General features: G+C 44.0%; 1 protein-coding gene across 1 annotated transcript in view; it reads right to left on the bottom strand.

Annotated features, from left to right (window-relative positions):
- Positions 1-14,548, bottom strand: part of KIF6 (kinesin family member 6) — a 705,701-nt gene that overhangs the window by 134,234 nt on the left and 556,919 nt on the right. The window contains exon 14 of the mRNA XM_055140906.1: positions 7,422-7,530. Coding sequence (XP_054996881.1) covers positions 7,422-7,530 — 109 coding nt within the window. The remainder of the gene's footprint in view (positions 1-7,421; positions 7,531-14,548) is intronic.

Genomic DNA, 14,548 nt, shown 5'->3' with positions numbered 1-14,548 from the left:
TCTGTCGTGTTCTACCTTGCTACATGGCATATTCAGGTCTCATCAGCCCATCAGTCTGCATTCACATCACTCCGATCCTTCTGCCCCCATCTCAGTTATGCCCATCAAGACTTTGGCTAGGGGTGTGGGGAGCACTCTGACCTCTACCTTGAAACAGCTCCATTATTAGGAAGAGGGGCATGGCTCACGATGTCCAGGGTGATGAGTCTGCCCTGACACTCTCTGGGCACGTTGTCTCATAGGATCCTGAGGTATCATTCACTGATGAGAAGGCCGGGTTTATGTAGTCATAACTGTACCTTTTTATTTGGGGTAAGGATTTTGGAGCACAGTCAGTGGAGCTTAGGGCTTACTTGTGCCCAGGGATCTCTCCAGGCAGCGTTGGGGAGACCATCTAGGACGCTGAGGATCATACTAAGGTTTGCTCACATGCCAGGCAAGTGTCTTACCCCTATATTATCTCCCTGGTCAAAGCCTTCTTAAATTTAAACCTGATTTTATTATTCTTTTTAAAAGTCAAAGGTCTCATAAAGACTCCAGAACAAAATCCACATTCTTTCATATTCCCAAGATTCTTCTCAAGGTCCAGCCGCTTGCTCCTCTGGCTTCTTCCCACACACCTCCCTGCTTTTCAGGCTGGTGTGAAAGGCCTCCAGTTTCTCCAAGTGTAACACACTTTTTCGTCGTGGGTTTAATTTTATTTTTGCTTGGAACCTCACTCGTCATCTTGCTTACCTCTACCTAACCTTTTGGTTTCAGTGGTTGTGTTTCTCAGAACAGCTTTCCTGGACCATGCAGCTCTGCAGTAGGGGACCCCTTTGCGATCCCCAGAAAACTGAACTCTGGCATCCCTGGAAGAGAGCATATCTAATCAGAATTGCCTGCTTATTTGCTGGCTCCCCTGCTGGTGGTTTTTTGAAAAATAAAAAAAAATTAAATTTAAGTCAAGAACCAAGATTTATAAGGTTATTGAGAGTTGAGTTTTAGATATATCATGTTCTAGCAGCAATCTTACCATTGGTGTCAACTTCCCTCCACCAGTGTTTTATTTTTATTTTATTTATTTATTTTTGGGCCACACCCGGCAATGCACAGGGGTTACTCCTGGCTCTGCACTCAGGAATTACTCCTGGCAGTGCTCAGGGGACCATATGGGATGCTGGGAATCGAACCTGGGTCGGCCGCGTGCAAGGCAAATGCCCTACCCGCTGTGCTATCGCTCCAGCCCCCAACCAGTGTTTTTAGTACAAGGATGACAGTGGCCATATCTGCTCAATTCACACAGCTTGGCACAGTGGGTTGTTCTTAGTGAACATTTCATAAATGTCTGAAGAAGGGCTGTATGCCGCGTGGAGATTCCTGGAGTCTGAGGTTCAGGGGTTGAGTCGGTATTGGCTGGATGCGAACAAAGTACCTTAATTTCTATACTATCACTCTGGCCCAGGAGAGCCACGGCCTAGCTACTTCATTGCAGCTGAGTTTTAGGTTCTTCTCTAGGATGAATTTCAGGTGTCTCTCAGACAAGGCTGAGGTGTCAAGTTCATACAGAAAACTATGCTAGGAATCATGCTTGACATCATGAGGACTCTATGGGGGTGTAATAAACTGGAAGCTGGGGTTGATGCTGGAAGCAGGCCCCAGAGATAAGGACAAGTGACATAATTCTTTCAGCCAACCAAAGGTCAGGCGTTTTAAAACAGCCTGGCCCACAGAAATGGACTCAAAATCACTCTTTTTTGAGTTATGTACTTGGAATAGCGGGACGCTTGGGCAGTCTCGGGCCAGGGCCGATACCAGCTCGCACTCTGCCGAGACTCGATCGTGCTGATTGACCACGATCCGGAGGCCAGCTAGACTACTTTTGGTTCCAGAAACTGCTTGCAGCCATGTCTCTAGACTGTGAACTAAGCCGTTAACCCATACTGTCCCAGGAAGGGAAATGATGCAATTTCTAACATAAATCTCCCTGGATTTAATTACTAAAATACTAAAATACAGAAATCCTAAACCATGCGGCCGCTACCGCAGCAGCACGACTTCATATCTCTTTATTCTCAGCAATGGAAAACTAATTATCAAATGCTTCCTTGTCAGTAGGGCTGTTTTTTGGGGGGGGAAACTCCAACAACAATAGTGAGTTTTGTGTTGAAATATGGAATGTAATCAAGGTAAAGAGAAAATGAAGTGAAATTTATCAGTTCCGCAGGCGGGGGTGGGGGGTGGGGCCCGGGAGGTATACTGGGGTTTTTGGTGGTGGAATATGGGCACTGGTGAAGGGACGGGTGTTTGAGCATTGTATAACTGAGACATAAACCTGAGAACTTTGTAACTTTCCACATGGTGATTCAATAAAATAAATAATAAAAAAAATAAATGCAGCCTTTCTGACACAAGATTTCTCAAAGCCAATTTCACATTGTCTTTCCCAAGCACAAAAAGAATGACTTTGAGTCAGTCCATTTGTGTGGACCACATTTCATTTCTGTTTCAAAAACTGTCTGGAGGGTGAGAAGATTTTTATCTAATCACTCCCAGTGTTTATAAAGTTAGATCTGAGATAAGGTGTAAATACAGAAAACAAAAGCAGAAATGATAAAGCTTAAAATAGGTCAACTAGGAACCAGTTTCATTTGTCATGGACATTATTTGCAGATGGTGTCTCAATCTCCCCCTCTCCTGCCCCGTCTACCTGTTGATTTTAGTTTGCTGTTCTCTTCTATTTCTGTCAGACCCAGTTGAGTGAAGGGGCAATTATTTTTCTTCGTTTAGTTTTCAATAGCAATGCTTTTCATTCCAATTTCTGTTATCTCCCTTTTAGTTCTTCTATTGTTATTTAATGGGACTCTGGAGGAGAGATTCAGTTTATAAGAAAAAGCTTCCATAAGATAAAGGTAGCTGTGTGGTATCTGAATGATGACAATTGCCAGACATGGGCTTCCAGTTTGCCTTCATGCTGTTATTGTCCATGAGCATGAGTCATGCCTAAGAGATGTCAAGGTTTGAGATGGTACTTGTTCCCTACTGAAAAATATGACTTAAGAATTTGCTCACATGTCCTAGTTCACTGAAGGGCATACATTTTAGTAATGGGCCAGAAGCTTTTTCTGTCGTCAGAGACAGGCAGCATGCCATTCTCCTAGAATAATAGGGGCTGGAGTTGAGAGGTGCTAGGAGTTCCTTCTGAGGGCAACAAATGCTGCAGGGAGTAAGTGGAAGAAGTTAGGTGAGCCAATGTATGACCCATGGATCATCCCCTCCAGAAACTCTAAACCAACTCTTGCACTCTGGGGGCCCCAAACAGATCTGAGAACACCACAATTTCCTACCTTTGGGCTTAGAAGTCTACTGGTCAGAAACTAAGCTGGTCCAAGTCTCAAGGGGATGGAGCAAGTAGTCCCAAGACTTGTTCATGGGATTTGCCAACATAATGTCTCAACATGTTGAACCATCAAATGACAGTGACCTAATGTGAGATGAACTGAATGTGACATTGGTCCACTGGTATGAGAGCCTTTAGAAAGGGAGATTTTCTTTTTTTTATTTGCATATTTATGAAATTTCTTTTTTTAAAAAAATTTTATTGAATCACGGTGAGATAGTCACAAGCTTTCATGTTTGGGTTACAATCTCACAATGATCAAATACCCATCCCTCCACCAGTGCACATTCCCCACCACCAATATCCTGGGCATCCCCCCCTTTCCCACCCTCCCCCTGCCTCCATGGCAGACAGTATTCCCCATACTCTCTCTCTACTTTTGGGTATTATGGCTTGCAACACAGACACTGAGAGGTCATCATGTTTGGTCCATTATCTACTTTCGGCACACATCTCCCATCCCAACTGTTCCTCCAGTCATCATTTTCTTAGTGATCCCTTCTCTATTTCCTCTGCTTTCTCCCCTCCATTCATGAAGCAGGCTTCCAGCTATGGGGCAATCCCCCTGGCCAGAAAGGGAGATTTTCTAAGAGAAAGGCTACCAGAAGCAGTCATGCCGTGCCATCTTGAGTAAAACATGTCAGTTGTCGTAGAACTGGGGATCCCTTGCAGACGGTGGCTCACTGGGTGCTTCTAATCAACAGAGAACAGAGAGCAGAGGTGTGGAGGGTGGCGGATTTCTGACATTAGGGGAGCACCAAAGAAAAGGCAGCATGAACATCCATGGGGTCTTATTTTGAAGTCTTCAGTGGTTTGCAGTTATTTCTTTTCATATGAAAAACATTTTCTCTTATTCCTCTGCCTTAAACAGTTATGAGTATGTAATGTCTAATAATTGAATACTCCCCATGAAGGAAAACAAAGGCTTCAATCCTGAGAAGGGGATTGGCTCTGCGTTACCCCCTGCCCCCATCCACAGTACCAAATATTCCTTTAATGATTGGTATTGCAGTAACATTAAACAGATGTAGATTTCTTCTTTCTTTTTCTTTTTTTTTCTTAATTTTAATGTGAGCTGGTCTCCTGACTTCATTTTATTTGAAAAGACTGATTTATTGCTGGGAAAACCTCTTTTCAGAGCAAAGCTTTGAGTGACTTTCATTAATTCCCTTGTGCCATGGCCTCAAGGAAGAAGGGACCACCGGTATTACTAGCCTGTCCTGTGTGATTTAGATGGCCTTAAACCTCAAAGCACATTTGTCACATGGGTTGTCAAAATTCTACAGTACTAGAGTTGATTGAACTCTGTATTAGAAGAACAGTCTTCAGAAGACCACAACATCCTCATCCCTGTCACCCCCAGCCCAGGCTCTGCTGGAAACAGACCTAAACTCCAGGGTTCAAACCAAAACCAGGATACATGCCAATTCTAGAATAAGAAAGATGAGGTATTATGTTCTTCCTAAGCTGCTGGTTCTTAAACTTAAGTACGCAAAAGCCTTGCTGGATAATTGGTTCAACCTGTAGAGTTCTTGCGATCCTGCCTCTCAGGCTCTGGATCTCAAGGTCTTTGGACACTGTCTAGCCAGTGGTTTTCAATTTGATTGCAAATTGGAATCTTGGGGGGAATTGAATGCTTGTGTCTATCTAACAAAATTAGTCTATCTGGGGAGTCAGGCCAAGGTGCTGGTAGCTTGAGGTCTTAGGAACAGGTCTTACTGAGGGCTCTTGGGATGTTGTTTCTGGAGGAGGAAACTCTCATCTAGCTTGACATTTCCAGAAAGACAAGGTAACTTACTCCTACATGCTCAGCTTCTTATATTAAGAACATGGGACCATACAAATCTGAACAAGCATTAGAAGGCTGGTGAGCATTATTTCTTTCTTTCTTTTTTTTTTTTTTTTGCTTTTTGGGTCACACCTGGCGATGCACAGGGGTTACTCCTGGCTCTGCACTCAGGAATTACCCCTGGCCGTGCTCAGGGGACCATATGGGATGCTGGGATTTGAACCTGGGTCGGCCGCGTGCAAGGCAAACGCCCTACCCGCTGTGCTATCTCTCCAGCCCCCCATTATTTATTTCTATTCTATGGATTGTATGGATGTGCACGTGGACAGTTTTCTGAGGCGAGAATGACTCTTTAGTTGCTATCTGATTTGCTCCATCAATCCAGGAACTATTCATTGGCTTTTCCCTTCCTTTTAATCCCCATATCCTACAAAACCAAGTAGGGAACCGTTGGTGAGAAAGCCCTGGGAGTGGAATTGTGGTGGAAATGCTCAAGGTGTGCATTTCTTTCTTTGATTAAGGAGGGCTGTACTTCGCTCTCGAATGACTTCAATCGCCATTACTAGATTCCTAAAGTGATATCGGTCCCTGCAGTATGTCTATGGCTCATAGGCAAGCAGGGCTCTCAGAGCTGCTTGCTTTTCCTTTCTTCTTTCCCATTCACATTCACTATGGAAGCTGTACTATTAACTTAATAACTACCTTATTAACTATCCCCAAGATTCTTAGTCCACCTCAACTTTCACAGAGAAAAATAGAGGTCATCCTTTATTTTTCCCTCCATTTCTCAATCTGCCAGTTCTGCCACACTCTGATGTTCTATTCAGACTTCCTCCCAGGCTCACCTCTTCCCAATCTTCTGATTCCCTCCTGATGGTCCCCTAGAAGTCTGCTGTATCCATCTCTACCCTTGTTTCTTTCTCTGCCACTGGATGCTCCTATAGAGGCTGGCAATCTTAGTCAACTCTCTGAATTCTTTAAGAAATTCCCTTATTTTTCTCTATTGAATCACCATCAATTACAAAGTTAGAAAGATATTTGAGTTTCAGATATATATTTTTCCAATACCAATCTCTTCACCTGTGCCCATTGCCCTCCACCGCTCAAACTTCCCTTCTTTTCTCCCCTTTTCTCTTTCAAAAAACTGTACGTATTTAAAAAAACTGTGCACACACTGTTTCCTACTTCTTTGCTTAGTTCCTCTTTATTTGCTTCGTTACTTTTCTACTGCTCTGTTACTTGCTACTCATCACCAATTTCCAGTGCTTAGTTTGTGACCACCTGCTCATTCCCTCCTGAACTTCGGAGCCTCAGTCACCAACAGACTTCTTCTATGGCTGCCTGCCATCCTGCCATCACTCCCCCCTCCTTGCCCCCTTACCTGGATTCCAGGACAATATCTCTTCGTTCATCTATCCTGGCTACCCTTTTCTTCCTTTCCTCTAAAGTTTTCTCCTAGAGTCTGGCCCTGTATTTGTTTAATTTCTCTGATTGACCTCTTTGAATGGTCATTGCTGAACATCTGATTCTCACTCTTAAATTTCACTTGAATTTAACACAGAGTTTCTGAACAGTTATTGTCACTGTGGTCCAGAGTCGTGACCTGTGAGTCCATTGTCCCGGACTCTCTTCTGGGCTGCAGAACAGTGGTCTTCAATCACTGGTCCACAGACTGCTGTGGGTCCATAGGTGTAGAAATTTGGTCAATCTTCTTGGTTATACGTGCTAGTCCATAGCTCCATATGTAGCTAAGTGTTAGTCTGCAGGAGTAAAACCCCAATATCCACCTTTCTATTTGCTACAGTTTAGGGATAGGCATTTAGTTCATCCCTGCCAGAGGTATACCAGAGGTCTTTGGGTCATAATATGCTCACAAATGTACTTCCTTCTAAGATGTGCAGGAGAGTCTGGGATTATAAGGTCTGATTTGGTCCATAAACTTCCCCCATCATGGGAACAGTAAGTATTGGCAGTTTCATGAGGATGAGTGTTAGGGTATACTGCATCTGAGAGCGGCATGCAGAGCTAATGCTATCAGTCAGCCTCTGCCCTGATGTTGCTCTGATGGTGCTCACACATAGAAAAGAAAGTTAAACCAGGCTGGACATAATTCAATGTGAAGTTGAATACATGTCATCTTGTCTTTCATTTGGATGTTAGCTTGGGCTGATCAGAGAGAATGGAACAAAAACTTCCTCGTGAACAGACTTAGCTAAGTCTTGGAGAACCACTGACTACTGGCACCTGTCTTACCTCTGTTTCAGAATCTGTTTGTTGTCTTCGATGGTAATGCTGTCAGCATGGTCCCTCTTGAAGATTTCAAAAGCTTCCTGGCGTCCTAATGACATTTCTTCTTTCACTCCTGTTTGGAGATACAAGGAAATGACTTCAGTCATTGTATCAGCTCAGGCTGTTGACCGGAGAGGTAGCATCTCGGCTCTTCCAGCTTGCCACAGAAGCTCTGAATTCTTTCCAGGGACACCAGCTGCCCCTTTCTAGGCTGCACCTGCACATTTACGTGGCCTTTGGAGAGGGGATGGGAAGTCTGGTGGGAAGAAATAAAAACTGGAGTCCCTACAGGCCGAGTAAAACTTCAGATGCCCCCTCTGCCAGTACCCATTAATATAGTATCTCTCACAAGCTTTGCTTTGGTTTTCTGTTAATTTTCACCCTGAATTTCTAGGCATGTAGGTACATGAAGTATAGTCTGAACGGAAAGGTGTAAAATTCACATGTATACATATAATGGCTTCTCCTTGTCTCATGTAGCGCAAGTGTGGTATGTGTATAGCATGTCTGTGTGTGTGGTGAGTGTGTGTGCATTACTGTGTGCCATGAGTGTAGGTGTATGTGGGGAGGGTATTAGATTGGGATCCTAATCCTATCCTTAGATTAGGATCCCAATCTAAGACCCTTGAGCAGACCATTGTGGAAATCCCTTTTTCAGTCTAACTTCAGCTTCCTGTCACTGTTGTCATTACGGGCCACTCCTCAGTGCTGACTAGATTTGGCTTACCCCTTGAGGGCAAGCAGGGGCCACGTCTGCCCTGAGTCCCTCAGCTTTCTATTAACAGGGTCTGTGTAGTTGTCAGCCTCACTTCCTTGAAGAAATCTGAATTCTCAGCTTGGTTTATGATGACTCAAATTTATTTCATGCTACTTTGGAAATCCCTGGATATGTGTGTATGTGTGTGTGTGTGTGTGTGTGTGTGTGTGTGTGTTTTCATTCAGTCTCCTCTACTTAGTTGGGAAGTCTTGGTTGAGTGTTACCACCTCTAAGGAAAGCTTTGCTGAGATTCAGGCAAAACAAGAGCACTCTCTGCCATGAACCCCCTGTCAGCTCACATAACAATCTCCTCTTTTTTGTGAAACATAAGTTAATAGAAGGTAGAGACAATAGTTATATATTTTGTGGCACCCTCAAGTATTATTCAATCCCTGGCATTTAGAAAGTGCTCAACTTTATGTCTGCAAAATGAATCAGGTCAAGAATAAACCAGGAATTGGGGCTGGAGCAATAGCACAGCGGGTAGGGCGTTTGCCTTGCACGCGGCCGACCCGGGTTCGATTCCCAGCATCCCACATGGTCCCCTGAGCACCGCCAGGAGTAATTTCTGAGTGCAGAGCCAGGAGCAACCCCTGTGCATCGCCGGGTGTGACCCAAAAAGCAAAAAAAAAAAAAAAAGAATAAACCCGGAATGGTAATGACCTTGATCTTATTATAACAGAAGCACAGTCCAGGGCTTGTTGCTATGAGGCTAGGACTCTGGATATGCATTCATCTGGGTCACATACCACATCTCTTCTCGCCTGCAAAAAACCTGCTGAGTCCCATCACCCAGCCTCTGGGTGAGGAACTGGACCAGCCCATCTGCCACCAATTTGATGATTATTGTTGATAAAAATAGCAGCATGAAGAATGTCTGAATGGTGAATGGTGAAGCACACAAGACACCCCACCCTTTTCCAATCAGAAGCAAATGGGTATAGCTCAGTTCTGTCTCCACATCTGCCCTGCACACTCCTGAACTGGGTGGGCCTGGAAATGGGTTGGACAAAACTCAGAAAGATGAGCTCCAATGCCTGAGAGACATTAACCAGGGGGCACTTTATATCCAGCAGAGGCTCCTAGGAGCCAAGGGACTTATGTTAGATCTTTCCCCTGACCTGGTCTGTGTCCCATTCTCACTAGCCATGTCTTATACCACGTGATCGAATAACACCACCAGGGGGAGGGACCATATCTTTCTGGCAGAGAGAAGAGAAAAAGAAGCTGCACAGAGGTCACAATGAAATGGTGGTAGAGGGATTCCCAAACTTCCACCCAAGGGGGCAGTGAGAATAGTGGAGGGGTGGTGGGTAAAAAGCTTTATTTTGGCTTTGTTTCTAAGCTGAAGAGGTGAGAGAACTAGTTCAAACAAGGGCAGACTGGAAAGAGCAAGAGTGAGTGAAAAGAATAATTGAAAGCTCACCTTGCTTGAGCTAATCACCTAATTACAGGTTCTCAAACTACTTACCTCAGGCACCATTCTAGGGATGTGACTGAGATGGACTTGGGCAAGATTGATTGTCCAAAAGGGAACAAAAAATGAACATGGCAATCACTGACTGCTGCAGTGGAGGCAAGTGTCTAAATGCTAGCAAACAAGTGTGGTGGGAGCTGGTCAGAGAGGGAGAGAGACAGGCTGCGCTGGGCGGGTGCCCAGGAACTTCTCCCGCCTGGGCTCACGGATGGAAGACGCTACACGAGTCAGGTGGAGAAAAATGGAAATTTCTAGGAAGATCTAGGTGTAACCTGTTACTAAAGGGAAACAGCTCTGCCTTTAGATCAGTTTTCCAGTATAAGGAAGCCTGACGGAGGGATGGGTATATGCCTCAAAGTGGCCTGGTGACATTGAGCATTAACTAGTGCCTGAATTTTCCCAAATTTTCTTTGCAGGGTCACAGAAGTGAAAGAGAACCATGAGTTGTGTTTCTCATTTGTATACTTATTTCCTATATTAATGTTTTACTGTTAGTTCTAGAATTTACAAATTCTTTGAGGGCAGGGATTTTGTAATTTTGTTTACTGAAATATTTCTAGTACCAGCAGAGTTCACCTGGCACAAAAGATAGTCAAATACTTTTTTGGTATAAATTATAGCACAGCGGGTAGGGCATTTGCCTTGCACGTGGCCGACCTGGGTTCGATTCACCCCTCCCTCTCGGAGAGCCCGGCAAGCTACCAAGAGTATCCGGCCTGCACTGCAGAGCCTGGCAAGCTACCCGTGGCATATTCAACATGCCAAAAACAGTAACAACACATCTCACAATGGAGACGTTACTGGTTCCCGCTCAAACAAATTGATGACCAATGACAGTGCTACAGCATAAATGAAAACAAATGAGTATTTTATATCCTTAAAGTTCCTCTTTGGTACAGCATACTGTGAGTCGCTAGGGTAAGTGAAGTTTCTGTCTACTCCTCCCTCCCCCTCCTTCCCCATCTCTCTGAGTCATCCTTACTTTCTGGGGTGTGACACTGGGACCTATATGGAAATTCATTAAAAAGGAACATTCTTCTGGCCAGGGCCATCCCCAGCAGGGTGTAATTTTAAACTACAATCCATCACCTCCCACCACTAGTCAGCATACTTCCCAGCTCACCATTAGAGATGAACTCCAACCTCAAGAAGCTTTGATAAAAATGTTAATACTGCTGAAGTTATCACTGAGAGAAAAGTACCATAATTTGTTGACAATTAGCTAACAGGTTCTGCAAAGATGAGCTTTAAGGCTGAGCCTCAGACTGGTGCCAGAAACGCGGGGGCATATGAGCTTGAAAGGGAAGGCAAGATAGCAGAAGAGATAAGTTATACCGGCCTCCCAACTTTGTTTAGTCTATCAGACTCAGATTCTCAGCAAAGCTTAGGTTTTAGGAGATCTCCCTGACACACAGGCCTGTTTCTAGCTCTTGGCTCTTTCCTCTTAGTGAATTTCCATTGTAGGTCCCAGTGTCACATCCGAGAAAGTGAGGATGACTCAGAGAGGCCTGATGACTTTTTTGAATCACAGAACTGCTTAAAACCTAAAAGAGGACAAGCACTATATAAGAGAGCAGTATAAAATTTCAAACCAAAGTAAAATATTTAAAAAATGAAAAAGAGAAAGAAAAAGACAAAACCCCAATAAGCCCTAAAGCAGATCAGTTTCTTCTTAATTTTTTTAATTGAATCACAGTGAGATACACAGTTACAAAGTTGTTTATGATTGGCTTTCAGTAGCATATAATGTTCCAACACCCGTCCCTTCACAAATGTACATTCCCCACCAATGACCAATGTTCCCAGTTTCCCTCCCATCCACCAACCCCACCTGCCACTCTCTCTCTCTCTCTCTCTCTCTCTCTCTCTCTCTTTCTCAGTACTTTCTTAGTCTCAGTTTCCCAAACAAGACACTGCAAGGTAAGATTGTGAGTTGAAAAGAAAACATTCACAAATTCAAAGGGTTTAAGTTCTTAGGAATTTCAAAACCTTATAGAGAATATTTAGGTAAAAGGTCAGTTAACACATGATCTTAAAACTAACCTAGGAGTTGGACCTCTGGGTTTGGGCACTGGCATCTTACTTAATTTCCTAATGTTCATGTGTGTGTGTGTGTGTGTGTGTGTGTGTGTGTTTGTGTGTGTGTGTATGTGTGTGTGTATTTTGACACACATCCTGAAATTTGGTTACTTTGTGAAAGAAAGCAAATCAATATGTTTATAAAGCCTCTTCCTTTCCACCCTCACTTCGCACACCAAGGTCACATGAAAACTAGGTGGGAAGGAAAAACACTGGAAATGGGGACTTTATGTTTGTTTTTGAGCTGGCAACCTGATTTTTTTTGTCTGGGTGAGAGAGCCAGAGCTCACTTTCCTGGCTGCTCCTAAAAAACTGACTTCTGCTTAAGCAATTGCTTAAAAATTGACAAAAGAAGAAGGATGGTGAATTGCACTGTTACGCAGTCTTATAGTGTGAATTAAATGAGATTTCATATGTCATCTAGCTCAGAGTTTTCAATAAACAATGCTTTCTGAGTTAGGGACAAAAATATATTCCCCTTGGGGAAGGAATTTATTCATGGGTACCTCAGCTCGCTCTGAGTGCTAAAGGGAAAACAGAAAACCAACTGGGAAGGAAGCAAAAATGAGGGCTGGAGTGGTAGAAGTGTTTCTAGTACACCACTGGAAATTTTAAGAATTAATAATACTTGAGCCTGGGGCAGAGAGAGGGCTGGGTACGTGGTCATGAGTCCACGCTTCGTGGATTGAGAGTAGGAGCTTTTTGAAACCTAACATAATGACTGGGCACAATGGGAATAGAGATTCCTCTAAGTCAAACAGATGTGCTCAAGGATCAAACTGACAGGAGTTTCTGTAATTATACAGAGATTTCTCTGTAAATATTAGGTGAAAGAGACAAAACTTTTCTCACGGAAACAGTTAAAAGAGAATTCCATCCTCCACTGTGTGGAAAAATGAGTATGGAAGGATTGATGGGAGAGGTAGGAAAGATTTAGAAAATAGAAGATGAAATAATCTACCCTGGGAACATCAAAGTAAAGGACAGTGGTCTCTTAAGTAGTGGAGCTGGACAAAGATGTCATAAGGTCACAGAAAGGAAGTGGTTGCTACCACGAAGTCTCTGGGGTAAAGGACAGACCAACTCTCACTGAACATGGAGAGCTAAGGGTCTGTGTTGCTGAGCTTAACTGATTCATGGCCAGGGCTGGTGATGAGGAACCCATGAGAAGAAATTAACCATATTCCAGAAAGATTAGAAGGGACATCTGAGATACTCTTCTTCCTCTGTGGTAGGGAGATACTGTCTTTTAGAAGATACTGTCTTCATTTAGAAGCAAAAGTCAGAGAGTTACATATAAGACGAGGTGTTATGTGGCCCTTGTGTGCTCACTATCTTTCCTCTCCCTCTCCCTTGGGGACACATAACTCACCAATCACAGCCATCTTTGTTGCATGCATCTCTACAGCAATTCTGTCAGCCCTGGTGCAGAAGTTCTACCTGTTGTAGATTAGTAATCAATTTATAACTACTGTTTAAGTGTGCTACCATCACTGTTATCCCTGTGTGCTAGTCATGGAGAAGAACTCTCTTGTTCCACCCCTCTTGAGCTGCAGGTGCTCTTCAGAGCATTCAGTGTCATGCCTCGAGAGCCTGAGTCACTGGAAGCATGGTGGGGGCCCTAGGAAGGGGCTCTTCCCATGTTCTGCACTGCTTGGGCGAAGAGGGTCATTGTTGGAAGCAGTGCCGTGTGTTAGGGATCTATTAATGTCAAGGGTCTGGGAGCAGCCTAGCTAAAATTTGAGGGGTTGATGGGTAGGTTCTGTAGGGGATGGAATCTGAGGATGCGGGAAAGAAAAAGCCACTTAGCCACAGCCAAAGTGACTGCAGATGTAAAGACGAAAAAGCGCCAATGGAATGACCAAAGATACTTGCCCAACATACTTCCTGCTTTTTATGGACAGCCTCTGGAATAGACAGTACCCTCAAGCTTCTAGGGTTTAAAGGTCTATGAACAAACCATAAAATCTCACCTAGGTTGAAATCCTCAGACTAGAACTTGCCTTGGGGTTCCCTACTCTGTCACATAAAAGATAATCTAAGGAGAGCTTTCAGTTAGTAGGTTCTTAGGGCTGGCGTTGACCAGACTGAAGACTGGTAGCTTGGCACAGGTTCTAATGGGTGGAGTGATGGGAAAGGCTGAAGTGGAAAACCACAAAAACCTGAAGAGACCCACCCAATGGTGGCACCACATCTAAATAAATCAGATGGGTTCCTGATGCTCGTGCCAGAAATTACACACCCCTTGGGCAATGCTCACAGGCCTGGCTTAGCAGGCAGGCCCTATGGGTAGGGAAGAAGTAAGGGCAGGTCACATTCAGAGCAAGCGACACTTCCCTTTTGTCTTGGGAACTGCATGTGCTTCACTATACTGCTGCTGCTCTGCCCATATTTCTTACTGATTAATGGGAAGAAGTGCCCTAATGCCAACCCAATAGACAGGTCTAGAGCCCCCAAATGAATGCCAGATGCTGGAAGATGACTGCCCATTTCCTACCATATAGATATCAGTCCATATCAGCACCAGTTCTCTTCAAAAACCCTCCATGTTCTAGTCAGCAGCTCCAGACTTTGATGCCTGAGTATTCTTACATCAGGACCCAGTGCCCAGGTGGGTTGCATACAGAAACGGGATAACAAATGCAAGCATGGAGCTGGAGAACTGCTGACTCATGTTGGAATTTTTCATTTTGAAGTTCTTTCAGGAATCTGGGGGCCAGAAACATTTCCATTCAATGAGACAGGATGCCGTGGCTCCTGATACTGGGTTACATTGGA

Source organism: Sorex araneus, chromosome 5 (assembly GCF_027595985.1).
Source record: "Sorex araneus isolate mSorAra2 chromosome 5, mSorAra2.pri, whole genome shotgun sequence".
Lineage (NCBI taxonomy): Eukaryota > Metazoa > Chordata > Mammalia > Eulipotyphla > Soricidae > Sorex > Sorex araneus.
This window is presented reverse-complemented; position numbering and strand designations above follow the sequence as displayed.